Consider the following 22,590-nt stretch of genomic DNA (forward strand, 5'->3'; position numbering starts at 1 on the left):
CATACTTCAGGAGACTGCTAGAAATCACTGCAATAACAGTGCATTAAGAAAACACAGGTTAGTGTATGTAGGGGCCCCGAGGGCCACATAAAAAGTGCCAAACCCCCTCCAGCTGCAGGTTGGGCACCAGGGTTTTAGAGGGTGAATGAAAGTATAAATATGAAAGCTTCAAGAACAGATTAAAGCTGATATGGAAAAAGACAAAATAGATACACATTTGTAGCAAAGACATTGTATATACTGTAGATAAAATGTAAATATGATGAATAAAGATGAGATGAGATGAAATGATCGTAAATTGCAAACCTATGAATATTATAGTAATACAGTGGGAAAAATGTGGAGCTATGAATTCACCTTCTGTATGGTGTCGTAGCCTGTGTCTCCCAGGTTTTTGGTAAACTGAAAAATGTATACGTTTCCTCTCCCGTTCACATGTGGATTTTAGTATTAGCATGTTTGCATTTTGTCGTGGTCTGGTTTGCAGAAGTGATTTCCCGATGGAGAATGGCCGCGGTTTTCATTTATTTCACATGGTGGTGCTTCACTCTGTAAATTTCTGTTTAATTTCCCAAAAGTAGATCTTGCTTGAGAAGCGTTTTGCGCTCAATATTATATACAGAGATATATCTCTATATATCTATCTATATATATATATCTATATATATATATATATATGTCATTTAAAGGTGTACAAGAGAATATATCTGAGATGGGATAGTACCATTGTCCATTTGGTCAAGTCCTAGATTAACCATTAAAGGGGTTGTAAACCTTTGTGTTTTTTTACCTCAATACATCCTATGCATTATGGTGAAAGTGTCCGGCCGCCCAGTCCCCCCCCCCCCCCCCGTTTTACTTACCTGAGCCCTGAAACTTGACCCGGTGGGTCGCGCTGTCTCTCTGTCCGGGGTTCTTGGCTCTTAATTGGATAGATTGATAGCAGCGCAGCCATTGGCTCCCGCTGCTGTCAATCAAATCCAATGATGCGGGCGCTGGGGGGCGGGGCTGAGTCATACATTTGGCGGCTATGGACACAAAAATGCTCAACTCGGGAGAGCGCCCACAAGGTAACCCCCCCCCCCCCCCGGGAGAGTGCTCTTTCCTAGGGGGGTTATCTGATGTGGGGAGGAGCCGTGAGAGCCACCGGGGGACCCCAGAAGAGGAGGATCGTGGCCACTGTGCCAAACGAGCTGCACAGTGGAGGTAAGTATGATATGTTTGTTATTTAAAAAAAATAATAATAACTCTTATGCCGCGTACACATGACCGGACTTTTTGACGGACTTGGACAATCCGACGGACTTTGCAGCTGAGGTTTCCGCCGGACTGTCAAACAAACGGACTTGGCCACACACGATCACTCCAAAAGTTTGACGGATTCGAACGTGATGATGTAGAATAAGGAAGTTCATAGCCAGTAGCCAATAGCTGCCCTAGCGTCCGTTTTAGTCCGCCGGACTAGCACACAGACGAACGGATTGTCCGCTAAAAGCCGAGTCAGATTTGAAGCCAGCCTTATTTCTAGATCCGCCGGACTTTTGGGAAGAAAAAGTCCGCTGGAGCCCACACACAATCGAATTGTCCAACGGACTCTGGTCCACCGGAAAGTCTGATCGTGTGTACGCGGAATTGCCTATCACCAAAGAACAACCCAAAACAAATTCTCCTACCCCTGACGATCACAGCGATACCCCATATGTGTATGTTATTTGTTGTTTGTACCCCTAGTACAGCCCAGAAACAATCATGCGCAATTTTACTGTTTTATCCTACCTAAAACACAATGGGGGTTGATTTACCAAAACCGGAGCGTGCAAAATCTGGTGCAGCTCTCCATATAAACCAATCAGCTTCCAGGTTTTATTGTCAAAGACACGTGGCCACCAATTAGAAGAAAAGAGGTTTATCCTTAAACTACGTAGAGGGTTCTTTACTGTAAGAGCCGTAAGGATGTGGAATTCCCTTCCACAGGCGGTGGTCTCAGCGGGGGGCATCGATAGTTTCAAGAAACGATTAGATAAACACCTGACCGACCGCAACATACAGGGATATACAATGTAATACTGACATATAATCACACACATAGGTTGGACTTGATGGACTTGTGTCTTTTTTCAACCTCACCTACTATGTAACTTTGTAAACCTTAACCACTTAAGGACCTATTTTTTATACTTGATGTTTACAAGTTAAATAATTTTTTTGCTAGAAAATTACTTAGAACTCTCAAACATTATATATACAGTATCTCACAAAAGTGAGTACACCCCTCACATGTTTGTAAATATTTTCTTCTATCTTTTCATATGACAACACTGAAGAAATGACACTTGTCTACAATGTAAAGTAGTGAGTGTACAGCTTGTATAACAGTGTCAATTTGCCGTCCCCTCAAAATAACTCAACACACAGCCATTAATGTCTAAACCGCTGGCAACAAAAGTGAGTACACCCCTAAGTGAAAATGTCCAAACTGGGCCCAATTAGCCATTTTCCCTCCCCGGTGTCATGTGACTCATTAGTGTTACAAGGTCTCAGGTGTGAATGGGGGGCAGGTGTGTTAAATTTGGTGTTATCGCTCTCACTCTCTCATACTGGTCACTGGAAGTTCAACATGGCACCTCATGGCAAAGAACGCTCTGAGGATCTGAAAAAAAGAATTGTTGCTCTACATAAAGATGGCCGAGGCTATAAGAAGATTGCCAAGACCCTGAAACCGAGCTGCAGCACGGTGGCCAATACCATACAGCGGTATAACAGGACAGGTTCCACTCAGAACAGGCCTCGCCATGGTCCACCAAAGAAGTTGAGTGCACGTGCTCAGCGTCATATCCAGAGGTTGTCTTTGGGAAATAGACGTATGAGGGCTGTCAGCATTGCTGCAGAGGATGATGGGGTGGGGGGGGGGGGGGGGTCAGCCTGTCAGTGCTCAGACCATACGTCACACACTGCATCAAATTGGTCTGCATGAAACCAACATGCCAAATTTTGCATATGTTTTTCTCTATCTTAACAAAATAATGTATGGAATTGTTTTGATATAAAAACAGACATTTCTTCCTTATTTTTTCTTTTTTTTTTTTTGCCATATGTTATTTGTAGAGGACTTGAACCGTACAGCTGGATACCTCCCACCAGGGCCTTGGGAACAGCCAATGACACACACGAGATGAGGTCAAAATACGTGTTCACTTTATTAAGGGAAATGTCCCTTGTTTTATACAAAATAAAGAAGGATGGGTTACAATACATTTTGGGTTTGGTTACAGAGAAAAGGGATGGCAATTCCAGGAAAAGGAGTTTATCTCCATAAGACGTGCGATCTCATAATACTCATAATATTTTTGGTTAAAAAAGTACATGTCAGGATGTTCTCAGCCACGCTCATCTATCAGTCTAAACATTTCTTATGCCGCGTACACACGACCGGTCTTCCCGACTGACTTTCGACGGAGTTCCGGACGGATTTTCTGAACGAACGCACTTGGCGGCTAGGGATGAGCTTCGAGTTCGAGTCGAACTCATGTTCGACTCGAACATTGCCTGTTCGCCTGTTCAGCGAACAGTGAACAATTTGGGCTGTTCGCAGCAAATTCGAAAAGCCGGAACACCCTGTACAAGTCTATGGGAGAAATCTAAAGTGCTAATTTTAAAGGGTAATATGCAAGTTACTGTCCTAAAAAGTGTTTGGGGACCTGGGTCCTGCCCCAGGGGACATGGATCAATGCAAAAAAAAGTTTTAAAAACGGCCGTTTTTTCAGGAGCAGTGATTTTAATAATGATTAAAGTGAAACAATAAAAGTGTAATATTCCTTTAAATTTCGTAGCTGGGGGGTGTCTATAGTATGCCTGTGAAGGGGCGCATGTTTCTGGTGCTTAGAACTGTCCCTGCACAAAGTGTCATTTGTGCAGGAAAAAAAGTCTTTTAAAATCACTTGCGGCTAAATTGTCGGGTCCCGTAATTCAGAGAACATTCAATGAGTGTTCTCTGCATTAGCCGACAATTCATTCATTCATTGATAAAAAAAAAAAAAAAAAAAAAGCGTGGGGGTTCCCCTAAATTCAATTACCAGGCCCTTCAGGTCTGACATGGATATTAAGGGGAACCCCGTGTCAAATGAAAAAAAAAAATTGACGTGGGGGTCCCCCTAAATATCCATAACCAGACCCTTCAGGTCTGATATGGATTTTAAGGGGAACCCCGCATCAAATTAAAAAAAAAATTGACGTGGGGGTCCCCCTAAAAATCCATATCAGACCCTTTTATCCTAGCACACAACCTGGCAGGCCGCAGGAAAAGAGGGGGGGACGAGAGAGCGCCCCCCCTCCCTCCTGAACCGTACCAGGCCACATACCCTCAACATTGGGAGGATGCTTTGGGGGTCTGTGACCCCTCAAAGCACCTTGTCCCCATGTTGATGAAGACAAGGGCCTCATCCTCACAACCCTGGCCGTTGGTTGTGAGGGTCTGCGGGCGGGGGGCTTATCAGAATCTGGAAGCCCCCTTTAACAAGGGGACCCCCAGATCCCGGCCCCCCCCCTGTTTGAAATGGTAAGGGGGTACAAAAGTACCCCTACCATTTCACAAAGAAAGTGTCAAAATGGTTAAATAAGACAAACACACTTTTGAAAAATTCCTTTATTAAAAATAAAAAAAATAAAAAAAAGATTCCAGCGGTGCTAATCCACTCTTGCTATCCAGCGACGGGTCTCCGGGGTCCAGCGATGGATGATCATATCCAGCGAGGGGGATCTCTCAGTCCAGCGCTGTCCATACATCCTTCTTCTGTCTCCACTCCGGAGACACTGCAGAGATCCCAGCGCTGACGTTTCTTATATTAGGAGGGGGGGGCCACCCGCCACCTGACCCCGCCCCCTGACGCTGGAGAGGGAAGCCAGGGGTTCCCGAGTGACGTGTGGGTGACCCCGCCCCCCTCTGATGTAACGGAAACCTGCGTTACATCAGAGGGGGCGGGGTCACCCACACGTCACTGGGGAACCCCTGTCTTCCCTCTCCAGCGTCAGAGGGGCGGGGTCAGGTGACGGGTGGCCCCGCCCTCCTAATATAAGAAACGTCAGCGCTGGGATCTCTGCAGTGTCTCCGGAGTGGAGACAGAAGAAGGATGTATGGACAGCGCTGGACTGAGAGATCCCCCGTCGCTGGATATGATCATCCATCGCTGGACCCCAGAGACCCGTCGCTGGATAGCAAGAGTGGATTAGCACCGCTGGAATCTTTTTTTTATTTTTTTTATTTTTAATAAAGAAATTTTTCAAAAGTGTGTTTGTCTTATTTAACCATTTTGACACTTTCTTTGTGAAATAGTAGGGGTACTTTTGTACCCCCTTACCATTTCAAACAGGGGGGGGGCCGGGATCTGGGGGTCCCCTTGTTAAAGGGGGCTTCCAGATTCTGATAAGCCCCCCGCCCGCAGACCCTCACAACCAACGGCCAGGGTTGTGAGGATGAGGCCCTTGTCCTCATCAACATGGGGACAAGGTGCTTTGAGGGGTCACAGACCCCCAAAGCATCCTCCCAATGTTGAGGGTATGTGGCCTGGTACGGTTCAGGAGGGAGGGGGGCCGCTCTCTCGTCCCCCCCTCTTTTCCTGCGGCCTGCCAGGTTGCGTGCTCGGATAAAGGGTCTGATATGGATTTTTAGGGGGACCCCCACGTCAATTTTTTTTTTATTTGATGCGGGGTTCCCCTTAATATCCATATCAGACCTGAAGGGTCTGGTTATGGATATTTAGGGGGACCCCCACGTCAATTTTTTTTTTTAATTTGACACGGGGTTCCCCTTAATATCCATGTCAGACCTGATGGGCCTGGTAATTGAATTTAGGGGAACCCCCACGCTTTTTTTTTTTTTTTATCAATGAATGAATGAATTGTCGGCTAATGCAGAGAACACTCATTGAGTGTTCTCTGTATTACGGGACCCGACAATAGCCGCAAGTGATTTTAAAAGACTTTTTTTCCTGCACAAATGACACTTTGTGCAGGGACAGTTCTAAGCCCCAGAAACATGCGCCCCTTCACAGGCATACTATAGACACCCCCCAGGTATGAAATTTAAAGGAATATTACACTTTTATTGTTTCACTTTAATCATTATTAAAATCACTGCTCCTGAAAAAACGGCCGTTTTTAAAACTTTTTTTTGCATTGATCCATGTCCCCTGGGGCAGGACCCGGGTCCCCAAACACTTTTAAGGACAGTAACCTGCATATTACCCTTTAAAATGAGCACTTTAGATTGTGAACGTTCGAGTCCCATAGACTTTAATAGGGTTCTAAAGTTCACACGAAGTTTAGGTCTGTTCACAGGTTCTGGTGCGAACCGAACAGGGGGGTGTTCGGCTCATCCCTATTGGCCACACACAATCACACCAAAGTCCGATGGATTCGAACGTGATGACGTACGACCGGACTAGAGTAAGGAAGTTCATAGCCAGTAGCCAATAGCTGCCCTAGCGTCGGTTTTCGTCCTTCAGACTAGCATACAGATGAACGGATTTTTCGACTGGACTCGAGTCCGTCGGAAAGATTTGAAACATCTTTTATTTCTAGGTCCTTCAGACTTTTGGGGGGAAAAAAAAGTCCGCTGGAGCCCATACACGATTGTAATATCCAGCGGATTCATTCCGTCGAAAAGTCCAGTTGTGTGTACGCGGCATTAGTCAGTAAACACATTTCAAAGTCAAACTCAGCTAATAGATAAAGAGATGGGGTTACCACCGCTCCAGGTAGGTCTGCTGAAACAAAAAGGTTTTTCCTCCAGGAAATGAAGAGCCCCAGGTGCCGACTAATGCATATAGCAAATCAAGGGGAGTAGAAAATTCTGGACAGCCGCACTCCATATGAAATTTGTTGTGCCTTTATTAGAACATCAGGATCACACTGTACATGTCCCAGCAAAGTAATACAGAACCAAAAACAATTGACGCATTTTACACTAAACGTAGCTATGAGTAAGCACTATGTTTACTGTGAAACGCGTCAACTGTTTTTGGTTCTGTATTACTTTGCTGTGACATGTACAGCATGATCGCGATGTTCTAATAAAGGCACGAGAAATTTCATTTGGAGTGCGGCTGTCCAGAATTTTCTTCTCACCTAGATTTTCAGATAATAGATATATGAGGAGAACAAACACTGTAGAACAGGGGCGAACTGACCATTCGGGCACTGCCCGAGGGCCCCATGCCACCAAGGGGCCCCATCAGGGTTGCCAGTCTCAATAAAACCAGGGTCAGTATGTAAAAATCTGTGTTTTTTTTTAAATCCCAAGATTATAGCTGCCCCACCTCTCCAGTACCTTTTCAGTGTGTGTATGTGTATTCTGTGTGTGTGTACCGTGTGTAAATTGTGTGTCTGTGTGTGTATACTCTATGTGTGTATGTATACTGTGTGTATACTCTATGTGTGTGTATGTGTGTATACTGTGTGACTATAATCTATTGCCTGGGGGCCCCATAATCTCCTATTGCCTGGGGGCCCCATAATCTCCTGTTGCCCGGGGGCCCCATAATCTCCTGTTGCCCGGGGGCCCCATAATCTCCTATTGCCCGGGGGCCCCATAATCTCCTATTGCCCGGGGGTCCCATAATCTCCTATTGCCTGGTGGCCCGCATAATCTCCTATTGCCTGGGGGTCCCATAATCTATTTCCTGGGGGTCCCATAATCTCCTATTGCCTGGGGGTCCCATAATCTCCTATTGCCCAGGGGCCCCATAATCTTCTCCTAAGATATAAAAATTTTATTTTTTGTGAAGAATCAGCAACAAGTGGGACACAATTGTGAAGTGGAACGAAATCTATTGGATTTTTGAAACTTTTTTAACTAATAAAAAAATGAAAAGTGGGGCGTGCAAAATGATTCGGCCCCCCTGCGTTAATACTTTGTAGAGCCACCTTTTGCTGCGATTACAGCTGCAAGTCGCTTGGGGTATGTCTCTATCAGTTTTGCACATCGAGAGACTGAAATTCTTGCCCATTCTTCCTTGCAAAACAGTTCAGTGAGGTTGGATGGAGAGCGTTTGTGAACAGCAGTTTTCAGCTCTTTCCACAGATTCTCGATTGGATTCAGGTCTGGACTTAGACTTGGCCATTCTAACACCTGGATACGTTTATTTGTGAACCATTCCTTTGTAGATTTTGCTGTATGTTTGGGATCCTTGTCTTGTTGGAAGGTAAATCTCCGTCCCAGTTTCAGGTCTTTTGCAGACTCCAACAGGTTTTCATCCAGAATGGTCCTGTATTTGGCTGCATCCATCTTCCCCTCAATTTTAACCATCTTCCCTGTCCCTGCTGAAGAAAAGCAGGCCCAAACCATGATGCTGCCACCACCATGTTTGACAGTGGGGATGGTGTGTTGAGGGTGATGAGCTGTGTTGCTTTTACACCAAACATATCGTTTTGCATTGTGGGCAAAAAGTTCAATTTTGGTTTCATCTGACCAGAGCACCTTCTTCCACATGTTTGGTGTGTCTCCCAGGTGGCTTGTGGCAAACTTTAGACGAGACTTTTTATGGATATCTTTGAGAAATGACTTTCTTCTTGCCACTCTTCCATAAAGGCCAGATTTGTGCAGTGTACGACTGATTGTTGTCCTATGGACAGACTCTCCCACCTCAGCTGTAGTTCTCTGCAGTTCATCCAGAGTGATCATGGGCCTCTTGGCTGCATCTCTGATCAGTCTTCTCCTTGTCTGAGCTGAAAGTTTAGAGGGACGGCCAGGTCTTGGTAGATTTGCAGTGGTCTGATACTCCTTCCATTTCAAAATGATTGCTTGCACAGTGCTCCTTGGGATGTTTAAAGCTTGGGAAATCTTTTTGTATCCAAATCCGGCTTTAAACTTCTCCACAACAGTATTACAGACCTGTCTGGTGTGTTCCTTGGTCTTCATGATGCTCTCTGCGCTTTCAACAGAACCCTGAGACTATCACAGAGCAGGTGCATTTATACAGAGACTTGATTACACACAGGTGGATTCTATTTATCACCATCAGTCATTTAGGACAACATTGGATCATTCAGAGATCCTCGCTGAACTTCTGGAGTGAGTTTGCTGCACTGAAAGTAAAGGGGCCGAATAATTTTGCACGCACCACTTTTCAGTTTTTTATTTGCTAAAAAAGTTTAAAAAATCCAATAGATTTCGTTCCACTTCACAATTGTGTCCCACTTGTTGGTGATTCTTCACAAAGAATAAAAATTTTATATCTTTATGTTTGAAGCCTGAAATGTGGCAAAAGGTTGAAAAGTTCAAGGGGGCCAAATACTTTCGCAAGGCACTGTATGTACGTCTCATTAACTTCAATTAAAATTTATGGAAAAAATAAAAATAAAATAAAATTAAGAGTTGTCTATAGAATAGGCAATCTGGATTTTTTTTCCCTATTAGTCAGCTGTCTTTATGAAGTAGAGTCTGCAGGTTCTGGTTATTTTTTTTTTTTGGGGGGGGGGGGGATTTTTGGGATTGGTTGATTATAAGTAATTACAGCTGAGATTTTTTTTTTTTATGTTGCAATTTATTATGTCCTTAAGTATCCAGTCTGTGGATCTGATCATTAACTTTTTGTGGATGAAAACCTTAGGTTATACCACTATATATAAAAAAAAAACAAAAACACGTATCCATCCTCTAATGCCCTGTACGCACGGTCGGAACATTCCGTCCACAAAATCCGTCAGATTTTTTCCAGATGGATTTTGTCTGAAACTTGTGTTGCATACACACGGTCGCACAAAGTTGTGGGGAAAATCCGATCGTTCGGGAACGAGGTGACGTCAAACACGTACGTCGGGACTATAAACTAAAAGCCAATAGCTTTCGGCTCTTCGTTTATTCTGAGCATGCGCGGCACTTTGTCCGTCGGAATTGTCTACACACGATCGGAATTTATGCGATCGGATTTTGTTGTCGTAAAATTTTAGATCCTGCTCTCAAACTTTGTGTGTTGGAAAATCCGTCAAAAAAACTCCGATAGAGCCCACACACGATCGGATTTTCCATCAACATAATCCGATCGGACTTTTTCCATCGGAATTTCCGACCGTGTGTGCAGGGCATCAGAGTTAACCACTTAAGCCCTGGACCATTTGGCTGGCCAAAGACCAGAGCACTTTTTTACGATTCGGCGCTGCGTCGCTTTAACTGACAATTGCGCGGCCGTGCGATGTGGCGCCCAAACAAAATTTACGTCCTTTTTTTCCCCAGAAATAGAGCTGGTGGTATTTGATCACCTCTGCAGTTTTTATTTTTAAGCGCTATAAACAAAAAAAGAGACAATTTTGAAAAAAATTAAAACTTTTTTTTTACTTTTTGCTATAATAAATATCCCCAAAAAATATATAAAAAAACATATTTTTTCATCAGTTTAGGCCGATACATATTCTTCTACATATCTTTGGTAAAAAAAAATCACAATAAGCAATTATTGATTGGTTTGCGCAAAAGTTATTGCGTCTACAAAATAGGGGATAGTTTTATGGCAGTTTTATGAATTTTTTTTTTTTTACTAGTAATTTTTATCATGACTGCGACATTATAGCGGACAGATCGGGCACTTTTGGCACTATTTTGGGACCAGTCACATTTATACAGCGATCAGTGCAATTAAAAATGCATTGATTACTGTGTAAATGTGACTGGCAGTGAAAGGGGTTAACCAGGAGGGGGTGCTGCAGTGGTTAAGTGTGTCCTAGGGAGTGATACTAACTGTGGCGGAGAGGGGCTACGCGTGACATAACACTGATCACTGCTCCCGATTACAGGGAGCTGTGATCAGTGTCACTAGGCAGAACAGGGAAATGCTTGTTTACATTAGCATCTCTGTTCTTCGTGAGACAATCGCGGGTATCCCTGTGGACATCGAGTCCGAGGGACCCACGATCACACTCATGGAGCTTGCCCGCAAGCCTCTTCTTAAAGGGTAACGTAGAGGTACGTGATTCTGACTGTACGTGCCCTTCTGCCGAAGTAGATCTGCGTGAAGTGGTCAGCAAGTGGTTACATTGTTTAAAAATAACACAACAATAAAATCAGTCTGTATATGCAGTAAAGCATGCTTGTTATACTCACTGTGGAACCTAAGGGGTTAATCCTCTGCATTGTGTAAAAAGGCTGTTTGGTCCTGTCTTCTCTGATCCTCCCCTTCTTCTACTGTCCCCAATCCATCTGCCGATTAAACAGAGCACTCTGCACATGCTCACTTTGGTGTGTATTGCTAGAGTTTTTTTTTTTTTTTCTTGGGAGGCTGCATGTGATCAGCACAGGGCCAATCAGCACTGTCCAGACAGAGGTTCAGGGGTCCTGCAGTCTCATAGGACAGTCAGAGGAGAATGGAAACTCCTACTAACTTTAACCAAGGGAGGAAAAAGCACAGGTGCCAATCTCAGTGTAGTAAGTTGGTGAGTTTAATACACATGTGGAATAAGGGTACTGGCAAAGGTAAAATGTCAGTAGGTATAGAGCATACGGCAGGGATATGCAATTAGCGGACCTCCAGCTGTTGCAGAACTACAAGTTCCATCATGCTTCTGCCTCTTGATGTTACATGCTTGTGGCTGTCAGTCTTGCAATGCCTCATGGGACTTGTAGTTCTGCAACAGCTGGAGGTCCGCTAATTGCATATCCCTGGCATACTGCGGGAGACCAGATATAGTTAATGCTGGGTCCTGGGTTTTGTAACACTTTAAATACATAGATATAACCAGCCTGCTTGTAAAATAATACATATACATTTTATATATATATATACATATACATATATACATATACATATATATATATATATATATATATACACATATATAGATAGATAAATAGCTAGATATTTTTTTTTTTTTTTGTGAGTGTGGGTGTTCTGGGTAGAGCTGCACGATTAATCGTCAAGAATCGTTATCGTGATTTTTTTTCCCGTTACGATCTTGACTAAAGTGTTTCACAATTCTGTCTATGCAAAGAATTCTCTCTGCTCTTCTGGAGCCACAGCCCTCAAAAGAAAGGAAGGAAGAAAAAAAAAAGGGCATTCTTTAGCAGTGGAATTTAAGTATAAACATTGTAACAATTTGTCAATGGAATAGACTTCGGTGTGTAAATGAGGAAAGTTTAACCACTTAAACACTAAACCTTTTTCTGACATTTGTTGGTTTCAAGTTAAAATCTTTTTTTTTTTTTTTTTTTTTGTTAGAAAATTACTTAGAACCCCCAAACATTATATATATATATATATTTATTTTAGTAGAGACCCTAGAGAATAAAATGGTGGTTGCTGCAATATTTTATGTCACACTGTATTTGCACAGCGGTCTTTCAAATGCAATTTTTGGGGAAAAAATTACTTTGATGAATAAAAAAAAAAAAAAAACTAAACAAGTAAAGTTAGCCCAATTTTTTTGTATAATGTGAAAGATTATACGTTGCAAGAATCGTGATCTTTTTATTCTAAGCAAAAAAATCCTGATTCATATTTTGGCCAGAATCATGCAGCTCTAGTTCTGGGTAAAAGTTACTTCCACTTGAGGGAATTCTAATCCACCCAGTTATTTTTGCAGGCCATTTCCTTTTTGTTTTTGTCTTTTCTATCTTATGCCGCGTACACACGGGCGGACTGTCTGTCCAACTTAGTCTGTCGAAACACATTTCAGCGGACAGTCCGCTCGTGTGTGGGCTTCAGCGGACTTTTTCAGCGTGCAGTCTGGCGGACTAAGTATTTCGGAATTTCCGTAATTCTGTCCGTCATACTTTGGTTTCAGCGGACAATCCGCTCGTCAGTATGCTAGTTCAACGGACTAAGAATGGCGCATGCTCAGAAAGGATTTACACGGCGAAAGGTTGCATTGCTGTGTATTGGACTTCCTATTTCTAGTCCCGTCGTACGTGCTGTACACGTCATCGCGCAAGCTTTCGACGGACTGTTTGTGCATCCGTGTGTGGTCAAGTCCGTTCATTCGAAAGTATGACGGACTGTCCGTCGGATTGTATGACGGACTAAGTAGGCCATACAATCCGCCCGTGTGTACGCGGCATTAGTATCAATTCCTGGTTAATATGATACAAAACATTTTTAAGACTTTAATTAAAATACCGATTTTTTTTTTTTTTTTTTTACGGTGTTATTCTGGATGATCCTGGCACACTGTGAAATGAAGGCAAGAAGAAACAGGGATGTGACACAGTCCAATAAAGTTCTTGTTGTTTTTCTTTTTCTGGCTTCACAGGCTCATGAAGTGTAAAGCTGCACAGGACCCGATCTCAGCTCCTCAAGGACCTGGAGGTATCAGGCTTTCGGATCGAGCGGATCACAATGGCGACACTCTGAGAGGCGGTGAAATTCCAGAAACCAAGGGCAAAGTCGGTGAACTCAGTGAGATGGAACATTTATTTCACCGCTCACCTTCTCACCGGAATGGGGTAAGACGCATTTATAAATATATATATATATATATATATATAAAAGTCTAGCGCTGTGAAATAAATTAGTATTTAATGAAACAGTGATTTCTATTAAATATACAGTAATTATTCAAGTTCATAAATAAGTCCATATATCAGTGCCAGACCATAATGGTACAAAGGTGAACACCTCCAAATTGACTGAAAGAAATCTTCTGTGCAACCGAATCTACCCGCAGCTCACCAGTGGTAAGTAATAAGGGCTCCTTACCAGAATATGTCGATTTAAACTGAGCGGTCAAAGGGCTCATGCACTCCGCAGCTCAAAGGTGCTCCTACAGGCTTTAAAGTGGAGGGCCACCCTGAAAACAAAAAAATATAAAAAATTACAAAAAAATCAAAAAAAAAAAAAATCAAAAAAAATTTTTTTTTTTACTTACCAGAAATGCCTGTTGCTAGGCACATAATCCTAATCTTCCTCTTCCTCCTCCGCGGAGATCTTCTGTCTTCTCTCCTCGTCGCGGCGTCTTCTGGGTAATGGGTCGCGCTGTGTTCTGGGAACTGTGTGTTCCAGAACACAGCGCTTCCCATTCAGAAAGTGCTGCGGGACTCGCGCATGCGCAGTAGGAAACGGGCAGTGAAGCCATAAGGCTCCACTGCCTGTTTCCCTTAGAGGGAATGGCGGCGCCGGGACCCGAGAGCCGAGGGACGGGTCGGCCTCGGGTGGCCGACATCGCGGGCGCCCTGGACAGGTAAGTGTGTTTATTAAGTCAGCAGCTGCAGTGTTTGCAGCTGCTGACTTTTTTTTATTTTTTATTTTTTAAACGGCCCTCCTCTTTAAACTCTTTTGAGCTCTTATTTTTTCTGCCTAGAAACTCCCCTCCATGCTTGCCGATGTGTCCATGCACACTCATGCCCTGTACACACGCGGTCGGACATTCAGACAACAAAATCCATCGGATTTTTTTCCGACGGATTTTGTGCCAGACTTGTCTTGCAAACACACGGTCGGACAAAGTTGCCAGAAAATCCGATCGTTTCAGAAACGTGGTGACGTTCGTTGGGTACGACGGGACTACGTAGAGGCCAGTAGCCAATAGCTTTCGTCTCGTAATTTAATCTGATCATGCGTGGCACTTTGTCCGTCGGAATTCTCTACAAACGATCGGAAAAAAGTCAGATCGGAATTTTGTTGTCGGAAAATTTAAAATCCAGCTCTCAAACTTTTTCCGTCTGGATTTCTGATGGAAAAAGTCAGATAGAGCCCACACACGATCGGATTTTTCGACAACATAATCCGATCGGACCTTTTCCGTCGGAAAATCCGACCGTGTGTACGGGGCATCACACCTGAGCGTAGCATCTTTGAGCGCTTTTCCCGGCGTTTTATGCGCGATTTTGCTGCGTTTTTTATGCGGGGCTTGCAGCGTTTTTGGGCTTTGCCGCTTTTTTATTAGCCAGTAGAGAAAACGACAGTATTATCTGTTGCATAATTTGTTGATGTTTCAGCTTTTTAAGCTTTTATTTCATCTTTTATTACTATTATTATTATTATTATTATTATTAATTTATTATAATGTTTTTTCATTAAGGGTAAGAGGTTTGAGTTCAGTTTAGTTTGGGGTTAAGATTAGAAATTGTGGTTAGGGGTATTTTTTATTTTTTTTATGTATTATTATTATGATACGAATAATAATAAATGAATAAATAAATGTAAAATAAATAAAAATCATAAATAAATGCAATAAATTAATACTAAGCTGCAATAAATAAATAACCCTTAAAGTGGTTGTAAAGGTTCATTTTTTTATTTTCTAAATAGGTTTCTTTAAGCTAGTGCATTGTTGTTTCACTTATCTTTTCCTTCGATTTCCCTTCTAAATGTTTTTTTTCCTTTGTTTTCTTTGTCTGAATTTCTCACTTCCTGTTCCTCCTCAGTAAACTGTTCAGTAAGCTGTTCTGGCTGACTAAACACCGCTCGGATGATGGTGTGAAGTTTACTGAGGAGAAACAGGAAGTGAGAAATTCAGACAAAGAAAAAAAACATTTAGAAGGGAAATCGAAGGAAAAGGTAAGTGAACCAACAATGCACTAGCTGGCTACTGCCCTCTTAATAGTCCCCTCGTACGTGTTCTACGTCACTGCGTTCAGAACAATCAGATTTTCCGACAACTTTGTGCAACCGTGTGTATGCAAGATGAGTTTGGGCCAAAATCCATCGGAAAAATTCAGACGGATTTTGTCGTCCGAATGTCCGACCGTGTGTATGGGGCATTACACATAATTATTATTACTATTATTATTAATAATGTATTTTTTTGTTCGCGTTTTTTTTGAGAGGAGCTAGAGCCCCAAAGAGCTCAAAAAAACGTGTGAAAACCCACAAAAAAATTTGTTCCAGCTTTTTGTTTTGTTTATACAGTGGTTAAGAAAATACTATCTAGGAGGATTTTTTGAAAAAAAAAAAACGCTTAGAGCCGGTTCACACAGCGGGCGATGCGAGGCGACACGACTCGCCTCGCCTCGCTCTCGCAAGTCGCCCCCGTTCTGTACAATGGAACCGTTCTGAGAGGAGCGACTCGAGTCGCTCCGACTCAGAAAAAAGGTTCCTGTACTACTTTTGGGCGACCTCGGGGCGACTTGCATTGACTTCTATACAGAAGTCATCTGCAAGTTGCCGCTGAGGTCGCGGCGAGGCAAGTCGGAGTCGCCTCGCCTCGCCTGCAGTGTGAACCGGCCCTTATGCTCAAAAAAGCTTGAAGGAGCTTAATAAAAACACGAGAAAGAGCACAAAAAAAGAACAAGCTTCTTCAAGCTTTTATAGAAATAAAAGCTCAAACCCCTGAATCAATCCACCAACACCATCTGTACTAGATGCTCGGCAAGTTGGGCACCTTTACAGCACTCCCCACCAGCAATCCAGAAACACTCAGCTCAACTGGTCACTTCATTTATAAGGGGTATAAGAATAAAAACCTCCATGGGGGGGCGGACAAATCGGACACCTAACTGACACTTTTTGGGGACCAGTGGCACTAATACAGTGATCAGTGCTAAAAAATATGCACTGTCACTGTACTAATGACACTGGCAAGGAAGGGGTTAACATCAGGGGCAATCAAAGGGTTAAATGTGTGCCTAAGTTGCAGAAACACAGGATCAATGCCTTCCCTTTTGACAGAACAACAATCTGCACAATTTACAATTTACACTGATTGTTGTTCTGCCTGTGTCCCGTGTAATCGGCGGGTGCCGGCGGACATCGAGTCCGCGGTGTCAGCCGCTGGGCTTCCGCTGTGTATAGGAGTAAAAAAACGGCAAAGGTAGTGATGCGCAGTACTATGACAGGAAGTTTAGCCTAGAGGCTAATAAGCTCTATGGGCACTAAAAATATTAGGTGATATATATATACTATCGCATAAAGTGAAAATATATGTGTAAAACAGTATGCGTGTTTTATGAGGGGATAATGAGGGACCCTCACCACTATAACATTATAGCATCCAGGATAAAAAACAAATGTAGATGCAAACATACAAAAAGAAAACAATCGCAATATTTAAAACTAGTGATTTCCAATGCGATTTGTTATAGCTGACAAAATCGCATAAAGTGCCAGTGCCAAAAAATAACAAGTAAGTCCGTGCAGATATCCTCTACACCATAAACTAATTAAAACAATATAAATGCAGCAGTAAACAGCTCAATAATTCAATTGTGCAAAGAGTGACAAAAAGTAAAAATCCAAATAAACGCATAAAAGTGTTGGTGCTGAGGGAATAAATGCAAAATCCCTCTAGAATAATATGAAACTTGTGCACAATACCTAAAATATATGCAAAAAATATCAAAATAAAAAATATATAAAAAATGAAAAATACATATGTCGGAAAATGTCCGTTATACTTGTGCGACAACCAGTGGCGATTATATCAAAGAATCGCATAAAGTGCTAGTGTCTAAATACATGTGCACTATATTTAACCACTTCGGTACCGCGCTATTGCCAAATGACGGCATTAGCGCGGACCTACATTTCCGGGACTACGTCTATTGACGTCGTCCCGTGTACGAGCGGCCTGCACGCCCCCTGAGGGGCGCGCGCGGCGCGCTCTGAGATGAGCGAGTCCATGAGACTCGCCTGATCACCGATCCGTGCAAGGGGTCGATCCCGACCCCTTATCACGTGATCAGCTGTCAGCCAATGACAGCTGATCATGTGATAGAACGGAGCCGGTAATCGGTCAGCGCGAGGAGAAAAAAAAAAAGCCGATCACCGGCGGCCGTGTTCGGGACATCAGTCCCGATCACGGCCAGTAATGTAAGCGCTCACCTGCCCCCTGCCAGTGCCCACCTGCCCCCTGCAGTGCCAATTTAATAAAAGTTAGTGCCCCCCGTCAGTGCCACCCAGCAGTGCCCACAGTGCCACCCAGCAGTGCCACCCACAGTGCCACCCAGCAGTGCCACCCACAGTGCCACCCACAGTGCCCACAATCTGCCTCAAAGGTGCTGCACCCCAGTGCCGCCCATCAGTGCCCAGCAGTGCCGCCCAGCAGTGCCGCCCATCAGTGCCCAGCAGTGCCACCTATCAGAGCCACCTATCAGTGCCACCTATCAGTGCCCATCAGTCCCATCTATCAGTGGTACCCATCCGTGCCACCCATCCATGCCACCCATCCGTGCCATCTTATCTGTGCCCATCTTATCTGTGCCGCCTTATCTGTGCCCATCGGTGCTGCCTTATCTGTGCCTATTAGTGCCGCCTTAACTATGCCTATCAGTGCCCACCAGTGCAGCCTATCAGTGCCCACCAGTGCAGCCTATCAGTGCCCACCAATGCAGCCTATCAGTGCCCACCAATGCAGCCTATCAGTGCCCACCAATGCAGCCCATCAGTGCCCACCAATGCAGCCTATCAGTGCCGCCTAATCAGCGCACTTCAATGAAGGAGAAAAATGACCCGTTTGCAAAATTTTAGAACAAACTATTAAAACATGATTTTTTTTTTTGCATCTTTTTTTGTTTGTTTAGCAAAAAATAAAACTCCGAGCTGTAACTAAATACCACCAAAAGAAAGCTCTATTTGTGGGAAAAAAAATGATAAAAATTTCATTTGGGTACAGTGTTGTATGACCGCGCAATTGTCATTCAAAGTGCATCAGCGCTGAAAGCTGAAAATTGGTCTGGGACTGAGGGGGGTTTAAGTGCCCAGTAAGCAAGTGGTTAAAAAGCAATGTAATCGGTGATGATAGTAGTGATGGTGAATACATCCCTCGTGGTCCTGTTGTGTGGTCAGAATATGGGTGTCCCCTTACCTTACAGCTGTAAGGTAACAGCATGTAATATGTATATCATCAGGGTCCCTGGTATTCTTTATCCTTTGAGGTCCTGTTGTGGTGTCCCCAGATCCTGGCGTCAGTATCCTGCCTATTGCGCTGTGTTGGTCCCTTTAAGTAATCACTCAGCAGCATTCAGCGTGGGGGGTACCTCAGCAATTGGTGTGTATGTAAGGGGTTAAAAAGATGAGGAGGAAGGAAGCCCCATAGTGTAGTAGTTTTTAACCATATAGTATTTTATTAAGGTAAAATAATCAGGTACTCACAAACAAAGCAAGTTTCTAATGCAGTGTATAAACGAGCCTCAAGCTCGATTTGCGTCACTTCCGGTAGCGTCCCGACGCGTGTTCGTCACGGTCACGTGACTTCATCAGGGGATCCCTTTTTATTTTTTTATTTTTTAGGTGTTATTTAGGTTTGTTTTAAAACTTACAAAACTTAAAACGAATGCCCTGTACACACGGACGGAAAAGGTCCAATCGGATTATATTGTCAGAAAATCCGATCGTGTGTGTGCTCTATCGGACTTTTTCCGTCGGAAATTCAGACGGAAAAAATTTGAGAGCTGGATCTAAAATTTTCTAACAAAAAAATCCGATCAGACTTTTTCCAATCCTTTGTAGAGAATTCCGACAGACAAAGTGCCACACATGATCAGATCAAATTTCGAGACCAAAGCTACTAGCCTCTACGTAGTCCCATCGCACGCAACAAACGTGACCACGTTCCGAACGATCGGATATTCCGACAACTTTGTCCGACTGTGTGTATGCAACACCAGTTTCGGACAAAATCCGTCGGGAAAAAAATCAGACAGATTTTGTGGTCGGAATGTCCGACCCGTGTGTACAAGGTACTACTTTTAAAACAGTTTGGGGATGGCCCCTTCATGTTCCAACATGACTGCGCACCAGTTGGCAGAGAAAGGGACGGCCTTCCCAGAAGGTTTGAAGCTGTTATAGCTGCAAATGGTGGGCCGACGCAATATTGAACCCTACGGACTAAGACTGGGATGCCATTAAAGTTCATGTGCGTGTAAAGGCAGGCGTCCCAATACTTTTGGTAATATAGTGTAGATCTGTACTCGGACAAAACGAAAAAACTTGATGAACTGCTCGGTCTTTCTTTTGCCATCACTTTTCTATGTTTCTATGAGTTTGTGTTCGGGCACTTGTGTTGCCCAGTCAGATACCCATTCCCCTACCCCCTTCCCTCTTCCATACCCATCTATGGGGCTTTTCTTTCTCGCTCCTTTTCCGGAATTAATTTTCTCCCTCCCAGTCTTAGCCATAAATGTCATAATGTTAGAACAGTTTTCCGTTATGCTACACTTACCAATGTATTGTCGCTCCCTTCTTTGATGGTACCGTACTCCATCTGTTGACCTAAACTCAATACTGTGTCTACACGTAAAACTTTATTGTTGTGTATATTCGAGCTTGACCTCCATGCTTGGAAAACCTAAAAAAAACATTTGTAAAGAAAGTGCAGAATCAGGACATAGTTAACCTTAAAGTGATTATAAAGCCTAATGCCCCGTACACACGATCGGAAATTCCCCGAGCAAAAGTCCTACGTGAGCTTTTGGTCGGAAATTCCGACTGTGTGTACGCTCCATCCGCCAGCAAAAGATTAAGAGCAGGTTCTCTATTTTTCGGTCGGAAAAAGTTCCAATTGTCTGTATCAATTCCGACGTGCAAAATTCCTACGCATGCTTGGAAGCATTGAACTTCATTTTCTCGGCTCGGCGTAGTGTTGTACGTCACCGCGTTCTTGACGGTCAAAAGTTCAGAGAATTTTTGTGTGACCGTGTGTATGCAAGCCAAGCTTGAGCGGAATTCCATCGGGAAAAACCATCCAAGTTTTTTCCGATGGAAATTCCGCTCATGTGTACGGGGCATCAGGCTACTTTTACACTGGGGCGTTGGGGGTGTCGGCGGTAACGTGCCCCTATTTTTAGCAGCGCTTTACCGTAGTTTTTGTGGGGGTTTCTGGCCACTAGCGGGGCGCTTGTAAACCCCCGCTAGCGGCCGAAAAAGAGTTAAAACCGCCAGCAAATCAGCCATGCAGCGGTGGGGGGCGCTTTAGGAGCGGTGTATACAGCTCCTGCAGCGCTGTAAAGCGCCTCAGTGTGAAAGTAGCCTTAATGTTTTTACCTTAATGCACTCCTTGCATTAAAGTAAAAAAATGTTTAGGTACTACTATCCCCCCCCTTTTACTTACCTGAACCCTCATTCAATCCAGCACTGTGGTGCCAGTCTACAGCGACTCTTTCCCCCTACTTGCTGGTCTCCCTTTGCTTGGCTGAGGCTTTGGCTCCCACTGCTACCATTTAAAGCCAGTGATGAGTGATCGGAGGGGGGGGAGGGGCGCTGTCTGTGTCTATAGATGCAGGTAGCAAGGCTTGGGAGTGACCTTGCACATGTGCCACTGAGGAGGATCCCAAAAGAGGAGGATCAGGGTTCCTCTGTGCAATTCCATTGCAGAGAGCAGGTAAGTATAAACCTGTGTAGCACCCTCTAGCTAGTGTGCTAGTGTACACAGTTTAGTTGTTAGTGTAGGTAAGTTGTCTTGGCTGAGAGCCAGGCCTGGATTGAATCTGGGTCAGGGATTAGTGACTCAGGGAGGCTGGATGACTCATTCAGGCAGTTCTTCTGGTGCCTCCCCCTGTTTTCTGGAACCTTGGAGAAGCTTCCAGAAGTAGTGGGCAGAGGTTAGGAGGGGCTGTTTGGAATATTTATGAGGGCCCCAGCCAATCCACAGCAAATGGGCTGGCAGGGGGCAGGCCACTTCATAAATAGCCATGAGTCATGCCAGCAAGGGCAGTAGAGTGGAAGATGGAGATGGAGTGCTGAGGAGGCTGTTGGTGGCCCTTGAACACATGGAAACCCTTCCTGGAGGCACAGCAGCAAGGAGAGGACAGCAGGAGCAGGTCAGCATGTCCGGGAGATCTCCTCAGAGTAAGCCGGGAGGCAGGGGTGGACTGACAACTCATGGGGCCCCCGGGCAATAGGAGATTATGGGGCCCCCAGGCAATCCAAGATTAAGGAGCCACACAGTATACACACACACACAGTATACAATCACACAGTATACCCATACATGTACACACAGTATACACAGACATGTTTCTATTGGCTGAGAAGGTACTGGAGAGGAGGGGCAGCTATAATCTCAGGATTTTTAGACCAAAAGGATGGTAAGGGACATTTCAGAGACAGATGTAAAAAAAACACAGATTTTTACATACTGTCCCTGGTTTTAGTGAGGCTGGCAACCCTGATGGGGCCCCCTAGTGGCTCGGGGCCCTCGGCAAGTGCCCGAGTGGCCCAATGGTCAGTCCGCCATTGCCGGGAGGGCTGGTGAGTGTCAGTCTGGAGAACTGTGGGGAGAAGTTAGCCTGGAGGGCTGATGAAAAAGGGCGGCTGCAACCAGGTAGGTTGGCAGTGCCTGAAGAGGTGATGTTGGGAGCAGTGTCAGCCTATCTGTATCTGTATACATGTATAGGAAAAATTGTCCCTGAAGTCTGTTTGAAGTCATGTGGACATCCCATAAACTCCCATCCTTATCCAAGTTTCTTACCCTCAATAAAACAAAAAAAAAAAACAGTCACTGACTGTCTTCCTGCCTGGCTGTGCAGGATGGGGGATCCCATTCTACTTGCGTCTCCTTATGGGGTGCGCTACACCGGTTCGTTATTTTAGAAAGAAAAAAATTGAATTTCCAACACTTTAATTCAGCCCCCTCAGTACCACTAGGTCCAGATGGACATTTGTGTAGCAACATTTAATTAAAACTGTGCTTCATTGATTTCATCGCTCAAAAACCTAGGGCAGTCACAGAACA

At 44.1% G+C, this 22,590-nt stretch overlaps 1 protein-coding gene across 2 annotated transcripts in view; it reads left to right on the forward strand.

Moving 5' to 3' along the window:
• LOC143963450 (immunoglobulin superfamily DCC subclass member 3-like) overlaps positions 1–22,590 on the forward strand; it is a 319,528-nt gene that overhangs the window by 285,894 nt on the left and 11,044 nt on the right. For both annotated transcript variants that reach the window (XR_013270965.1, XM_077473082.1), the window contains exon 13: positions 13,234–13,426. Coding sequence is in view for 1 of the 2 variants with exons in the window: in XM_077473082.1 (XP_077329208.1) it covers positions 13,234–13,426 (193 nt within the window). In the remaining variant the exon portion in view is untranslated. The remainder of the gene's footprint in view (positions 1–13,233; positions 13,427–22,590) is intronic.

Source organism: Lithobates pipiens, unplaced genomic scaffold (genome assembly GCF_037356315.1).
Source record: "Lithobates pipiens isolate NorthernLeopardFrog02 unplaced genomic scaffold, aLitPip1_a1.2 Scaffold_8, whole genome shotgun sequence".
NCBI classification, from domain to species: domain Eukaryota; kingdom Metazoa; phylum Chordata; class Amphibia; order Anura; family Ranidae; genus Lithobates; species Lithobates pipiens.